This window comes from Fundulus heteroclitus, chromosome 1 (assembly GCF_011125445.2).
Source record: "Fundulus heteroclitus isolate FHET01 chromosome 1, MU-UCD_Fhet_4.1, whole genome shotgun sequence".
Taxonomy (NCBI): Eukaryota; Metazoa; Chordata; class Actinopteri; order Cyprinodontiformes; family Fundulidae; genus Fundulus; species Fundulus heteroclitus.
In genome coordinates, this window is record NC_046361.1 from 11816742 (window position 1) to 11833164 (window position 16423).

General features: G+C 42.8%; 1 protein-coding gene across 1 annotated transcript in view; it reads left to right on the top strand.

Moving 5' to 3' along the window:
* LOC105929126 (oxysterol-binding protein-related protein 2) overlaps positions 1 to 15901 on the top strand; it is a 30982-nt gene extending 15081 nt beyond the window's left edge. Inside the window, exons 2-14 of the mRNA XM_012866768.3 lie at positions 201 to 565; positions 2181 to 2307; positions 2838 to 2913; positions 5255 to 5389; positions 5623 to 5720; positions 5799 to 5981; positions 6133 to 6240; positions 7837 to 7926; positions 8188 to 8305; positions 8685 to 8810; positions 8943 to 9066; positions 9226 to 9316; positions 13382 to 15901. Of these exons, the coding sequence (XP_012722222.2) occupies positions 529 to 565; positions 2181 to 2307; positions 2838 to 2913; positions 5255 to 5389; positions 5623 to 5720; positions 5799 to 5981; positions 6133 to 6240; positions 7837 to 7926; positions 8188 to 8305; positions 8685 to 8810; positions 8943 to 9066; positions 9226 to 9316; positions 13382 to 13484 (1416 nt within the window). The 5' untranslated portion in view covers positions 201 to 528 and the 3' untranslated portion in view covers positions 13485 to 15901. The remainder of the gene's footprint in view (positions 1 to 200; positions 566 to 2180; positions 2308 to 2837; positions 2914 to 5254; positions 5390 to 5622; positions 5721 to 5798; positions 5982 to 6132; positions 6241 to 7836; positions 7927 to 8187; positions 8306 to 8684; positions 8811 to 8942; positions 9067 to 9225; positions 9317 to 13381) is intronic.
* The last annotated feature ends 522 nt before the right edge of the window (positions 15902 to 16423 follow it).

Consider the following 16423-nt stretch of genomic DNA (forward strand, 5'->3'; position numbering starts at 1 on the left):
GTACTCGTTGGACCAGTAAAAAAAAAAATCTCTTAGTTTGTTGTTATGTCCAGATGGATTCTCATTGTTTAGTTCTGTTTTAAATCGTAACACTTTAGTACATCGTGTTTTAGTGCATTGATGTGACATTGTCTTCCTCCTGGACGTGACTCAGAAAGTGTTTAACAACTCTTTTTTTTTTTTTTTTTCTTCCCATATAGGTCAATAATTTGCCTTGATCAACAATGCCAAAGAAACAAAGCTCTTAAGCTAGAAGCATCAACTTGGGATCCATCATCTGAGGAGCTGTTTTGCCCTGAGGAGCTTCGTTTGCCTGGCGGTGGTCCTCTCTGGTTCAAACATCTGCTAAAGCCAGACTTTGGGACCCCCGTCTTGATATCTCTGATTGTCCTCTTCCCCTGGACGCGTTCCAGAGGAAACAACGTCTCTTCCCTCCCTTCAGAGGAACTGTTGGGTCGCCACCAAAAGGAACATGTGCTAGAGGCCCAACATCTGCTACAAACGACTGCTCAACTTTGAGTGGAGAAGATGAGCAATGATGACGAGTTTTACGACGCCGTCACAGGTGAGGTCTCTCTGCTTTCTTGTTTTCTCACTCCGATGTGCTGACACGATGGCCTGGCACGGATGGCAAGGATTTTCAGGTCATCAAAAAACATCTTTGCTTTGAGGTGCCGCGTCACCGAGTGAATAAACACGGTTCAGGGTCTCAGACCCGCCTGGCCTTGGCTCTCGCAGTTTGACTCCAAACCACTCAACCTGAGCTGTTCTTCTGATATACTCATTTCCTTTGGTTAATTGAATCTCATAGCTGGAAGGATAAAAGTGAACGTTCAAAAACACGGTTGATTTTTCAGTAGGCTTGACTTCTGGCTGATATTCTGCAATGTTGCCTCGGGAAAGAAAAGCAGTGAGATATAAACTGCAAGTGGAGCTGTTTTCATAAGCATTCAACCCTGAGGCGGTAACTCAAGCCGTCTCTGTTATTGAAGGATAACGCCGTCCACTGTTATCTGATTTGTCAGCCTGAACGTCAGGTCAATAATTCAGAGGTAGGTCGTCCTGTGGTCATGATCACAGTTACCAACAGCACCTGGGATGTCGCTGCTCTAACCCTAAATGGCACAGAATCAGGAAAACAATGAAGGAATTTAACTTTTTAAAAATAGACTTTTTATGACAAGTGATAGGTCTGGACGATAATTCAATATCGATCGATAGACTTATATCGATGATAAAAAAAAGGGTCAATAAAAGGTTCAATAGAATAACAGTTTTCCTTCCTTTTGCATTCTAGCCAATCATGTAGGTTAATATCAGTCATTACGTCCTCCTAACCAATCACAACACAGACCCAGGAAGGCTCCGTCACCAAGCTCCGCCCCCTTCAAAGAGCTCAGAGAGCACGCTTTCTTTTTAATTTTTAAAAACTTGCAGGTTTGGTAAAAAGTTGGTTGAATAAAGGGTTGAGTGTGAACTCAGAGTTTCTTTGAGTTCTGTATCTAAAAATAGGTCGTTAAGCAACAGCATAAAATGTCTACGGCTGCACTTAAAACATGTTTTTAATTTTTTGATAATTATCGATCCATATGGTTTCTATTTTATCGATATGCTATTTTTTTTCTATATCGTCCAGCCCTAACAAGTAATTGAATTGTTTGGTTGTTTGTGACCTTTGTGTCTCTAACATGATAATTAAGGAATGCACACCTTGTACCTTCTGCTACGTTACAAAAGCTGCAACACCTTTGTGTGTTTAAGGTTAGAGCCTCACCTTGCTGTGAACTCCACCCCGCCGCGTATTTCAGGATGTACAGTAGCCGCACAGTTACGGCAGCCTTCTGCTACCGCGCCGTGCCAGTTATGGCTTTGACGTGTTATGCTTTAATCGTCTTGCGTGACTTTCATTGATTGCCATTATGGTTTTTTTATGAAGAGGTGAGTCATGGTTAGCTGTTTCAGGCGATCAATAAAATTTGCTATTCAAATCTGAGCAAAAGTTCCTGATGCAAAGCAGTTTGCACAGTGCTGTGGATGACTGGAAGGATCCAGTGATGCATTAAAAAAAAACAACAAATGTTTAATCTGTTGTCAGATGAAGGTAAAAGGGCAGATATATTTGGGAACTTTTGTTTTTGCACAGAGCATTGTCTGAATTCAGTCAATTCTTGCTTCCCCAGGCCTGGAATCAGACGAGTCGTGTGAAGGCTTGTCGGAGGCCAGTTTCAAAGATGCCAGAGGGTTTGGTTACAGCGTCGAGAAGAACAATGGATCGGTCCCACAAAAGAACGGCATCAAGAAACGCAGGTAGAGCTTCATTCCTGCACCACATTCCTGATTGTGTCTGGATTATCCTCGCCTCATAAGCTGATTGGACGCTCTCTCTGAAACCGCAACTGTGTTATAAATCAGGATTTTAAATCTTTTTCTTGAATTAATGAATCCATTTTTTCTTATTTTATGTAGTCCTTTTTTTTTTTTACATGAACCTGTCATGCAGCTTCTCTTTGAGCTGTATGCAATCAGACAGAAGCAGAGATGAGTTCAACGCCTGTCATTATGGACTGACTCACACATGAGCTTTAGTTTAAGTGACGTGACGCTCAGTGGAAAACCACCCTTCTGAGAAAGAGTCGCAGGTCCTGTTCACGCGGACTGATCGCTCTGTCGACAGCCAGCGAAACATGTCTCTGGGGGTTTAATCGTTTCCTCTGTTTCTCTGTAGCGTTTGCCAGGTCATGTCTACATGTCACACCTTTTTGCTCAGCTGATAAACCTGAAAGACGGCATCGTCGCCCCCATTTACATCCCCGTTTCTGTTTTTTTCCCCACTGCAGGACGTCTTTACCGGCACCCATGTCTTCCAGAAACTCAGTCAGCATCTGGGGTATCCTGAAGAAATGCATCGGACTGGTAAGCCCCGGTTTGTGGCGTTTCTACATGCGAGGTTCTCTCTTGAATTCATAGGTTGGACTCCGTCACAGCCCAGAAATGATGTTGGTACGTTATCAGAGACGCTGTTTTCAGATTTTAATAGCTAAGCCAAAAACAGGAAAACTTTGGCATATAAAGGGAATCTTTTATTTAGGGCGGGTTTTTCTTTATGATGGATTGATCACTGATAAAACATCTCAGACAACATGTAACTGGGGCGCCAGTGGTACAGGAGCATTGGAGTTCGTCCCGTAACCAGCCGGATGCCGCTTCCATCCCCCGTTCTGACCGTCTTAAGTTGTCGTGTCCTTGGGGAGATTCTTCACTCGATTTGCCTGTTGGTGGCAGTCAGAGGACCCGGTGGCGCAGATTATATGGCAGCCTGCCCCAGGGATGCTGTGGCTACAATGTAGCTTACTAGGGTCTGTGTATGAGTGACCGAATGTAGATGTGAAGTGCTATGGGCTCCTCAGGACTTGATAAAGTGCTTCCAAATGCAGGCCATCCACCATTTACTGTCTCTGTAATTATAATTAATGTACTCTGAGCCACCTGGGGTCAAAACTTAACACATCAGATCACAATATATGCATGCACTCCATTATTCATTGATTTAATAAATCTGAACAAGTTGCAGAGCCATCAAGAAGGATGTGGTATATTTCTGTTCAGACATTTGACCTCTCCTGTTTCCTACCGTCCTCTTAGATTTTTGGTACGGCCGTTGGTTTGGGTCATCTTGTTTGAACACCCAGTTCCTCCACTCAGCTTTTCTCTTTCTTGCTCTGATATTGAAGAACGTCAGTTCAAAAATACTTTATGAATGAATCCCAAAGGCAAATTGAATGCTGTTGTAATCTTGGGTAAAGCAGGTTTCTTCAAAGAGTCGTTGTCGATGCGGATGGCAGTGGGCAGGAAGTCTGATGAAGAGGATGCTCTGGGTTGACCGTAAAGATCTTCATTTTATTAAGAATCCGTCTTGGAGGTCACTATTTTATGCACGTTGTGCAGAGCACAAGAAACACAAGCAGGGAAACGGACCTTCATCATGATAGTGCTGCTAATATGCTTCACAGATAGAAACACAGCATGTGATATATATATTTTTTTTCCTATTCCAGTATTTCTATACAGTTCTTGCAAAGTCGCCACACGCAGAACACATCTCAGCGGAGGTAACATTGTTTTAGATCTGGTTAATGAGTAATGCTCTGTGCTCAGAGCTCAGCGCGCCTATCTCACAAAAGGCCTTAGTAATGAAACACAATCTTTGCCTCTAAATCAAACTCGGAGCAGCGTTTAAGACTCCCACTGCCAACATCAGCTCCAGGCCAATGTGATCAGCTTTTTTTTAACATTACGTGTTTCCACCATCGCTAACAGCACCAAACCTGTGAGCGTGCAGCAGGCGGAGGATGCATAGAGAGAATGTAGCAGCAGTACACAACAGCAGTGGCTTTGACTTCCAGCACACAGGGACTTCTTAGCGCCAGGAGAGAAACGCTTTCTGCTCCTGCTGTTCCGCCTGCAAACAGGTGTATGTAACTAATGAACGTGTGTGTGTGTGTGTGTGTGTGTGTGTGTGTGTGTGTGTGTGTGTGTGTGTGTGTGTGTGTGTGTATGTGTAAACACCTGCTGCTTGTGTAAATGCTCCGTCTAGCACCAGCACAGGAGCAAAAAGCTTGGCACCAGCTCCTTCTTACACACAGGCACGTACGGAAGATCATGCACAGTGAAAACAAAATCAAATTTTAAAAACTGTAATTGTCGCAGCTTATTAACACTGGGGTCTTTAATTATATTTTTTGTTTCATTTTTATTACTTAGCTCTTGTTTCAGAAATTATTCTGTAGCTAAGCTACAGCCCAGAACTGGGAGTTGGTTCCACAGGAGAGGAGCCTGATAGCTAAAGGATCTGCCTCCCATTCTACTTTTAGAGACTCTAGGAACCACCAGCAGACCTGCAGTCTGAGAGCGAAGTGCTCTGTTAGGAACATACGGGGTAATCAGAGCTCTGATATATGATGGAGCTCGATTATTAAGGCCTTTATACGTGAGAAGGAGAATTTAAAAACATATAGTTGTAGTTGTGTCTTTTTCTTTTCCCCCATAAAGCAGCAACAGCCGCACACAGCCAGTGATCTGGAGACATGGCAGTGGTGGGCTTCGCAAATTTTCTGTCCTGTTTGGACGCGAGATGTGCTCCACTGTGGACAGAGGCTGTCATAATTAGAGACGCTTGTTTACCATTCAAAGAATTTGGCACCGATATTCTGTCAGGAATCGATCTGTGTTGATTTTTCTCTTTGTTTGTGTACAGGAACTGTCCAAGATCACGATGCCAATCGCCTTCAACGAGCCGCTGAGCTTTCTGCAGAGGATCACGGAGTACATGGAGCACGCCTGCCTCCTCAACAGAGCCTGCGAGCTGTCCAACTCCTTACAGCGCATGGAGGTCAGAGAAACGTGCAAACTTCTTTTATCGTCTACGTTCACTTTGCTTTGCACTTCTGTGCAGAATGCAGATCAAGTCCATATATGTCTAAATAACTCAGTTTAGATATTAACAGACGACCTGCTAATTTGTTTCTGCATGCAGAGTTGCCAAAAAAACACAAAATATGTTCTTCCTGCAGCTTCCTACCTAAATTCCTCATGCTGTCATGGTCTGCCTTTCTTTTATTGCAGATGGTAGCTTCTTTTGCTATATCAGCAGTAGGGTCTCAGTGGGGAAGAACCGGTAAACCCTTTAACCCACTGCTGGGAGAGACCTTCGAACTCATCAGGTACAAACATACACGCACACCGTTGAAGCTCAGCCTTCCTCACCAGTTAGTTTGCTTCATTGCTCTCTTCTTCCTCAGAGAGGATCCGGGTTACCGGCTGGTGTCAGAGCAGGTGTCCCATCATCCTCCGGTCAGTGCCTTCCACGCAGAGAGCCTCTCCGGGGACTTCGTCTTCCACGGCTCCATCTATCCCAAGCTCAAGTTCTGGGGCAAGAGTGTCGAGGCAGAGCCAAGAGGAACAATGACATTAGAGCTTCTGAAGTGAGACGCTTAGACTTTTATTAAAAGATAAAAATGCTTGTTTTATTTGTTTGTCACGTTTTCCCTTTTTTTTTTATTCCTTCTTCTGTCTTGTTATGTTTAATGACTTTGCTTGGCTTCTTCCTCCCCCTCCACCTGTTCTTCCCTTCAGGCACAATGAGGTGTACACATGGAGTAACCCCACCTGCTGCGTGCATAACATCATCCTGGGCAAGCTGTGGATAGAGCAGTATGGCACAATGGAAATAATCAACCACAGGTACATAAACAACAAGTGCTTTGCGTCTTTTTCTTTAAATCACCAAGGTAGTAAAAGGAAACGATGTCGCTAACAGAGTGTGTCACAGCAGGGGTCCTACACACTCTTGAAAAGTCAGAATTTAGCTTTTGACGTTTTCAATGAATAGATTAGTGTGAAAATATCCAATTAACTTAATTTTTTTGAGGACAATAATCTAACGATGCTTAATAAATGCGGTAGCTTTCACATTTATTTGGATTTAAATAATGATTTCTATTTAGATTACATTTTAATAATTTACCTGTCAGTTGTTTGCTGTCTCATGTCATTTCAAACTGTGTTTCACAGGATCTGCCTTTATGGTAGGATGCTCTAGTCCCAGAGCCACAGATTTTTAAATAGAGCTGATCTATTTTAGTCCAGTTCGCTAAGTTTCTACGACCAGACTACTACTTAGGCAACTTAGAGGCTAACATTTGCTGTAATTCTCAAATGATCCACAATATTTTAAGACGCACAGAAACAAATATCTTGAAATTTAGATCTGAAAATAGGATTTTTTTTTAATTAAAAATGTGCAGGAAACCTGTTAAAGTAGAAAAAAGGCTATTTTTACAGAACCAGTGGACTACAGTGGGCCGTATTCACCTCCGCACTGCAAAAATGGATCTAAAAATAAGTAAAATGTTCTTAAAGTTAGTGTATTTATCCTTGATTTGAGCAGGTAAAATGGATTATCTGTCAATGGAATGAGTATTTTGATCCCTAAAATAAGATAACTAGACATCCTGCACTTGAAATAAGATGATGGAGATGAATTGTTCCTATTTTAAGTGCAAAAATCTTATTCTATTGGTAAATAGTCTTATTTACCTGCTCAAATCAAGGACAAATACACTCATCTTAAGAACATTTTACTTATTTCTAGTTCTGTTTTTGCAGTGCGAGCCTAAAACTATAAATACCCACAACGTGGAGCCGACCAGAGGAGAGAAACCAAAGCACCGTTTTTGTTTTCTGGGATATTGGAGACTGCGGCCCGCTTCCTCTCTGTGTGCTCGCTCAGAACAAACAACAACTCCTTTTGTCTATATTTGCCCAGGGAAGCTCTACCAGGCTCTGGTTATCTTTGTTTATGCCTGGTCGTGTGTCTTGTTCACACAGTTGCACTGATTCACTCCGCGGGGTTTGAAGTACACTCACACCGCTTACTGACTGCTGACTGCTGCAGGAACTGGAAAACACAGGGTTCTGGCACGCTGTTGGAAAGTCGAAATTAGATTTCTGTCTGGAATAAAAGGGGAAAAAATACAATATTATTATTATTATTATTATTATTATTATTATTATTATTATTCCTTATTGTGTTTTAGATCTGATTGACAGGGATGAGTAACTCTGGTGTTGGATAGTAAAAATAACCAGGACTTCTGAACCGTTCTCAGATAAACACCAAGCTTTAAGCATAGACCTAATTTATAAAGCAAAAGCCTTTTTGTCATGAAGCAATGCTCAGAGTTCACGTTCAGATTCTTGGCCTGTTTATGGCCTTCGGTTCAGTCCGGTTTGGTGAGTAAAGGGCTGTTCTTCCTGCTCTCTTCTCATGTTCTGCAGCACCGGGGAGAAGTGTGTGCTGGAATTTAAGCCTTCAGGGATGCTTGGCAAAGATCTGCACAGAGTAGAAGGATACATCCAAGAAAAGAGGTTTGAGAATTTTCTGTTTTGCATAAATGTGAACATCATTCTAACCATATTTGTAAACGTTGGCTTGCTTTATCTCGTCTTCTTATCTCTGCTCACCGCCTTTCTTTGACTGGTTACTTCATTCTTACGTTTCCTTCTCTCTTAACTTAAATAAATCCTCTTGACCGACTCATCTATAATTCGTTTTGATATTTCTGTCCTGTCTCTTTCTTCTCTCGTCTCCTCTTCATCCCAAATACACTTTTTTTTTTTCCTGTCTAGTAAAAAGAAGTTCTGTGTACTCTATGGGAAGTGGACCGGGTACATCTGGGCCGTCAACCCTCATACCTACGAGACCTACAAGAAGTCGGAAAAGAAAGACGACAAGACCAAGAAGAACGTGAGAAGAGCTGAATTTGAGTGTCTGCCACAGTATAAACAAGCCAACGTCTGTTTTTTTTCAAGATTATAGTCGTTGTTTCTTTGTAATGACGCCCAATTAAGTCAGTTTTGTTTTGTTGGTGTCCTCAGCTTACTCATTGGTCATATTCAGGTAAACGTCATCCAGTGCTGCTTTTAGTGTACATGTGCCCATGTACACAAAAAAGATTCAGACCACAGTTTATACGGAGATGAAGTAGTATAATGATGAAGTAGGCGGTACCTGCCGGTAGAGCCAGTTCACAGAAGTCAGTTCTTCAGAGAGGTCCCGTTTGTCCCTGAACATTTGAAAGCATCTTTCCTGTGCAGCGGGAGTTACAGCGAGTCGTTTTTTCCAGGAGGAGCTTGAAAATGCCGAGAATTGCGACGAATCCGATTCGCCTGAGCTCCTCAAGTCGGTGAATGCTGTTCCAGGAAGCTCTTTGTTGTGGAGGATACAGGCCCGGCCACCGCACTCTGCGAAGGTATCTGTCTAAAGCTGCACAGGAGGCTGGAACCTGAATCAGTCAGTACGGTTAAAAGCATTCTGGTAGTTTAAACCGACTAAATTGATTGTGGCTTGGTTAACCGGTCTCGTATCTATACACTTTACTCAGATGTACAACTTCACCAACTTTGCAATGGCTCTTAATGAGCTGGAGCCTGGCATGGAGGCCATTTTGGCCCCGACCGACTGTCGCTTCAGGCCCGACATCAGAGCCATGGAGAATGGTGACATAGGTAAGTTGATTTAAAGGTCTTCTCTCGTTATCTAGGGTAGGGAGTTATCCAAAGGCTTAAAGAAAGGTGCAAGATTTGTTTTAGTGTGCATGTCCTGATTTTAAACCACCCCTGGTAATAACGTGCTCACCTTGTGCTTTTCTGCGCTGTGTTGCTCAGACGAGGCCAGCAAAGAGAAGGAGAGACTGGAGGAGAAGCAGAGAGCTGCGCGGAAGGAGAGAGCCAATCAGAACGAGGAGTGGAGCCCCAGGTAGCAAACATGCAGCTACTGCACACATGCACTCTAAAGCCGGGCATACACTGTACGAGTGTTTGTCCTTTTCGGGCAACAACGGTACAGTTTTTATGTGCACTGCGCATGCGCAAACAAGTAGGTTCTTCTTCTTCTTCTCAAACAAAAACATAGGAGTGGAGAGAAGCATGACGGAGGTACATGTGACATGGAATCAAACTATGGAGGAGCAACTCGTAGAATTACCAAGGCAGCGCGTTTCGTTCTAGTGAGCCTAATTTTTAACAGCGAGCATCGACACTTCCGCCTTTTTCTTCTTCTACTGTTGACATTTGGCTTCCGGGTAGACGAGTCCGAGTAGCGCCATCTCTCTACGGGGCTGAGTGCGACGTGTGGTTTTAGCCGTACAGTGTGAGCAGTCAGGTCGCGTCAGAGCGTCGGACCGTACAGTGTAAGGACAGATATGGTGAGCTGTGAACTTTTAAACCCTGTAGTGTCGTCGTACAGTTTGAGCTGTTTATGAGTTACCTGACTCCGCCAGATAGATTTGCTCCGCATATCCATCTGGAAACCTTCCGTTGAAGTAATTTTGGGAAGGGGCGAAAATACTGGTTAGCTGATTGGCCTATGTTGGTGATAGACGGGCCAAATGAACCAATCAGATTCGTCGTCACTCTGTTATGAGCGACGACGAAAACACAACCACAAGCCAAGCTTCTCTTGCTGCTGCAGGTAAAGGCTCGTTAGCTCAGCAAAGAAATACTCTGTAATTCCGATAAAACTTGCTCGATAGCCACGCTAACGCTAGTTTCATCGGCTGAAGCCGCCATGCTGTTAAGACTGAACTGACGCGCTTCCCGTTGCGTCACATCTCAACCCGCCTCAAAGCCAACGCTGATTGGACGTTCGTTTGGTGAACGGCTCCAAATTTTCTTCAACGGAGAGTATCCAGACTGATCTGCGAGTGAAACCTTGAAAGCTCGCGAGATCAGGATGGTCTCACGAGGCTAGTTTATGAGTACTACGATTGAAAATATCGCACAGGGTATGCCCGGCTTAACCCCAGTTACTTTAAACAGCGCTCCCCAAACCTTTTCATCTTGGTCCACCTAAAAAAATTAACCACTGTGATAAAGTGTTTGTCCCTTCACAAATATCTCCTGTTTTTGCTTCTTTTTTGTTGTTTGTTTAGATAAAAAAAAACATTTCAAATCATCAAAAACGAATTTCCCTCCTTGTTTAATCACAAATTAACTGTGATTATACTGCTTCTATAAGGAAGCTGACCTCTGTTTCACAAGCCAAGCCCAGGCCTCATTATTACCTGACCTGCAGATGTTCTTTGACGGTGGAAATATCTCAAAAAGCAACATGTCTGAAAAGAATCAACAACGGTAGGAAAACAATGTCACCAACGGTCATTCTGGGATTGCAAAGCCATTTCTAAGACCAGCAAACCTGGAGTCTGCAGGTTCTTCCTGTTCTCCTGACAGCATCTGGAGAACCAGCAATACATCAGAAGGCTCTATATCACTGGTCTGTAGAGCGTTCTGGAGGAGAACGCGCTTTAACGCTCTGAGGAAATCAAGTCTTTGTTGGGCTTTCCCCACCTGTTAGTTGTGAACCAGAATTACTCCATGAGAACATAAACGATTCAACCAGGAGGTCATAAAACAACCCCAAACATCTAAAAATCAGTTAATGAGATAGGCGGATAAATGCGTACGTTCTCTCTCGCGCTCTCTTTCTGTCTCTCTTGGCCAAAACCACCTCTGACCGAAAGAAACATAAACTCCCGCCTCACATTTGCTAAGGACCGTCCTGATGATCCCCAAGATTCTTGGAAAAATAACGGCACAAAGGGAAACTTTTTGGAAGCTGTGGGTCACGTTACATCTGACCTAAAATTAGGGCAGCATGTTAGAGACGGACCTTGACCCTGACAGGTTACAGGAAGCAGAAACAGGTGAGGATTTTGGCTCCACAGTCCAGAGCTGAAAACAATTCTGCAAATGAGAGTTGATCAAACTTCACCAGTGGCGATGTTAAAGATTTCTTCCCAGTTTTCACTAACTGTCTGTTGCTGCTGCTAAGGGCGGCACAACTAGATATTCGTGGCTGACAGTGTTGGGATATGCTCCTCATGAGATGGTGTGCTGGTATCTCCTCCCAGGTCCTGACCAGGGCATCACTGACCTCCTGGACCGCCTGAGGTGCAGCCTGCTGGCATCACATGGACCTAATATGATGTCATAGAGATGTTTTATTGGATTTATCCCAGGGTTAGGGGGACATTATTTTCCCAAAGGACCAGGCTGGTTTGGCTAGCTCCTTCTCTTAATGAAGGAAATTATTAATTTATTATCCAATATTAAAGTGAGTTTGATGATCTGAAACATTTAAGCGTGACTAAAAGCAAAAGCAGAAGGAACGTGTAAAGTATATGCATATAGCAGTCCAGGCACCACGCGCTTAACTGATTAAACAAAAATAAAAGTGGCTATAAAGTCTGAAGCCAACCCTATTAACTGGTAGGGACAATAGAAATACATGAATACTAGGAACAGCTAGATGCTGCGTACAGATGGGTGTTGCAGAGGTGGGGAGCTCCTTCACGGACGGACTGCTGCATCCTCGGTGCACAAAGGAGAGTTATCATGGATCCTTCCTCCCAGCTGCTCTCAGGGTTTCTAACCATCGCTGCTCCCAACAAACTCAACATGTGTTTACAGTCCTGCTGTTTTTCCATTTCATGTAAATGGTCTGCTGCTTTTCTTTATGCACAGACATCAATGCACGTTTTGTACATTTAAAAAAAAAATCCTTAGTTGCAAACTTCTTTCTATCCTAGCATGCTATTTTAAAAAAAACTGCACTTCATTTTTTGAATGCTCTAAATCTTCTCTTTCTGTATGGTCTGTCATTTCTACTTTAGGTCTTTGTATTTTCCCATCTTGTGTCTTTGCATGCGTCCATGTGCCTTTTTTCTTTGCTGCAGGTACACCTGCATTTCCCCACTGAGGGCCAAGAAAGGACATTTCTATTGCTTTGTATTTTTAATTTCAGTCTTAAATGGGGAACTGCTAGCCAACCTGGATTTCTTCTGCTAACCACTAGAGGGAGCCATTGTACTTTTGTCTGACAACTCTTCATCTGAAATTAAACTGATTCAAATTATGTAAATGTTGGCCCTAAAACCAACTCAATATGTTAACTTTTTTATGAAACATCAAATATCAAAAGTGAAAAACAGTTTGTGACCACAAATGACTCAAGCAGCGTACCTTGTGTATGAATGCTGCTAAATAAACTTGCCATGCCTAAAGCACCGAAACTGAACAAATGACCTCGTTTATGCTTGGAAAATGCAATTATTTAAAAATCTAATGATTGAAGAACGTAAATGAAGTATACCGTATTTTTTTGGACTATAAATCGCTCCGGAATATAAATCACATCAATCAAAAATGCGTCATAAAGAGGAAAAAAAAAACATATAAATCGCACCGGACTATAAGTCACATTTATTTAGAAATTTATTTCACACAATCCAAGACTAAAGACTGACATTTAATCTGGTAAGGGAAGTTATTCAATTGCACAGCTGCATCCTTAATCGTCTGAACATTATGGAACGTACCTGGGTGATTGAATGGGGTAAATTAGCATAACAAGCCAGAAACTCCAACCGGGAAAGTTCTCGTCAGCGCATTACGTGGAAATTAGACTGTGAGCGTAGTGGTGCTACGTGCTAAGCTAAGAGTACAGCACGGATGATTCAGAGCAACATAAAGCTCACGTGCATCAGTAAAGTTGTAAACCGCCCGGACAACAGAGCTGTAAGCTAGCGCTAGCTGTTATTAGCTTCACTGACGTGCCTTTAATGGGGTTCTGTCTGGGCGCTACACTATTTGGTTCATCTTGGTCAGTGTGATTTACCATTTAAATTTGATGTACAAGTCGCAGTATTGGCAAAACTATGAAAAAAAAACTGCGACTTATAGTCGGACAAATACGGGAGTTTAATGAAACAGTTGAAAAAAAAAAAACACCTAATAAAGATGAGCTTGATGTGTTTTTCAGGTGGTTCCAACTGGGCACCAACCCACACACCGGCTCCCAGGACTGGCTCTACAGCGGCGGCTACTTCGACAGGAACTACAAAAACCTTCCAGATCTATACTGATAGCCTGCTAGCCTTCATCTTTCTCCTCCTCCTCCTCTGCCTGGTCTTTAACCTGCAGTTTACCTTTTGGCAAAGAGAGTTGATAAAAAATGCATACAACCACCTTTGCTCGTATCGCCATCTCCCTGCCTTCATACAAACTGGTTGGAGGAGAAGCCGAACATCTGTCGTACACAAGACTGTCTTCACATCTGTCTTACTTTCACCAACTCGAAGGGAGGTGGTGAAAATAAGACAAACGGCCGTCATATGTCTCTTCCCAGCCCCGGCACTATACAGAGCACAAAAAAAAAATCACTTATTTTCTGGGCAATCCCATCAGCAGAGAGCTGGAAACGTTCTCATCCAGAGTCACACGTACAGACTGAACATTCAACAACTTTGCAATCATACTCTTTCCTTTCAGCTGCCTTACCTCTGCGCAGTTGCCTATGACTTATAAAGAAATAGATAAGTGGAAACATTAACTTGGTCCTTGTGAACCTCCATGATGGATTTGTGGATTTAAAGGGACACCCAGTCAACAAAGGAAATCAGGGATGTGAATGTTCCTTTGGCTGAAGACGGATCCGGAAACTCTAAAAGACTCGAAACACTTACAAATAAATGGGGAAGACGTTTATGGAACAAATGTCTGCATCTACCGTTGGACTGATTATTTACAGCGAGTAATGTCTGCATCTCATTTCCCCTTGAAACACTTTGCTTTTCCTTTTACTCGCCCAGTAACACCGAAGTCGCATCAGAGTGATCCAAAGTGAGCTCAGAAATGAAGGTCCTCCTCACTTGAAGCTGCCGTTTCCTTTGTGTCTTTTTGTAAAAAGTGACTTTACTAACCAGGAGAGCATGTACGCAGGCTCGCTCCGACGCTCGGTTCGTACACAATAAATGGAAACATGGGAAACTGGGTTTATTAGGTAATCCATGACTTTCTTTTTGTATTTTTTAGACAAATGAGCTCAATTGAAGAGCAGAATATATATATATATATATATATATATATATATAAACAAGCTGGTTTTTGGTTGTTGCGAGGCTGGAAAATGATACTTGTGTACTTTTAAATCTGCAGGATGTTGGTGATGTTTACATAGTCTCACTCCTGTGTTTACACCGCAACCTTGATGAAATATTAGTCTGAAAAAAAAACAACAAAAGGTGTCAAAAACTGGTCTTTACAACCCACCCGTGCGTCCACATCCTGTTCTGGGGCACTAAACTAAACCTTTTAATAAGCTCAAACGTACATAGGTAACCGTTGTTGTTGGGCCGAGGAGCGGAAAGGAGAGTCTGTAAGCGTAAATCGGTAGCTGCACATCAGCCGTGTCAATGCGTGTGAGTCACAGGAGAGAGTTAATTTGCTGTGAAGGAAGGGGAAACAAGCTAATGTGTTTCACTGTAATAATCTCCTAGAACGCAGCCGCTCGGCGCTCACTGGCCCGATTGGATCAATTGTCTCTGGCGGTCTCTGCATCTCCCCCACGAAAAAATGCTCTTTGAAAACACGCCAATGACCACCGCCGATAAAACAGCTGCTTTGAGTAAAAAAACAAACAACTAAAGTGTAAAAAACGACCAATGAAAAAGACTCCGATTGTAGTTTTCTGTCTTCTGTCAGCCTCCGTCCTGCTGCAGGTGCACATGTCCGTCCGTGCCTTTGGGGTCCGTTGTCTCGTCCAGAAATGGATCAGCCTAAAAACAAAACCCGCCGATTTAGCGAATGAAAGTTCGGACAGCAGCTCCAGAACCGACCGGCTTTATTAACTGGTCAGGCAGCTCTGTGACAGCAGAACCAGAGGGAACAATAATGCTGCCTAAAAGCCTGCATGGTCATTAAAGCTGCCCGGCCCAGCGTGCGGGGGGTAACATGAAAGGATGAAAGGTCGTACTTTCCAATCACAGGTTCTGATGTTTGTTTTTATGGTGAAACCTGGCTGAAAGGTTCTTAAACGCACCGCTACGCGCAAACTCAAGCTGAAATAAAACACGCCAAAGCAGTCAAATGACCCATTTTAAGATTTGTCTTGAATGTCAATGTAGGGATTTAAGTTATGAAGAGGCAAAAACGTCACCCTGTGATCCACTCTGACCTGTGAACATTTGAAAAAACAAACAAAACAACCAACTAGCGATGTCAAATCTCAGCTCAGCATAACTTTTCACTCACATCTTCTTTTAAAACTGTAATGAATGCTTGTTGCTTTGATTTGTCTCACTCTTTTTTTTTTCCTTTTTAAAATCCCTGTTTATCGTTTATGTCGTCTTTGCTTTTAGGAGATGATTGCTGAACTACTAAAAACTTGCCAGAAATGTGGTAGGAGCATTCATCCAGGTGATGGATGATTCTGTTTCAGACATGTTCAGCTAATAAACCTCACTAATCACTTTTCTGTGTAAAGAAACAAGCAAAAAAAAAAGTAAGAAAGAAAGGCTGCACCATCACAGGAGGGTAAAGTTGAATACTTCTCAAACGTTTCGGTAAGATGAATGCACACGGGGGACACCGGTCTGTTGATTTGCTCTTAGTTTTGCTTCCTGTAACGACCTCATTGGCTGGTTAACGTGTCTTTAACAGTGGCGTGTGTGAGCGCTGAGGTTCTGCCAGTCGGCCCGTTAATCTCTCTGTCCTTTCACCGGTTCTAGGCTTCGTGCTGCTTCGGCCGCTCCAGGCTTTCTGTCATTGTTAGTGTGTGTACATGTGCTCCTCAGACGTAATCACAAACAAAATGGTATATTATTTTGTGCAATTGATTTATTTTTATAGTATTTAAACTTTTTTTTTTTTTTTTGTGGTGAGAACATTGTACCAGATATTTTATTTTAAGGTAGGGGCTGTAAAAGGGGGTCTTATCCATGCTGTGGACAGCTCAGTTGGTTTAGGAATGGGGAGGGGGAGGGGGGTCTACTAATAAAATTCTAATAAAAATGTTTTTTGACTG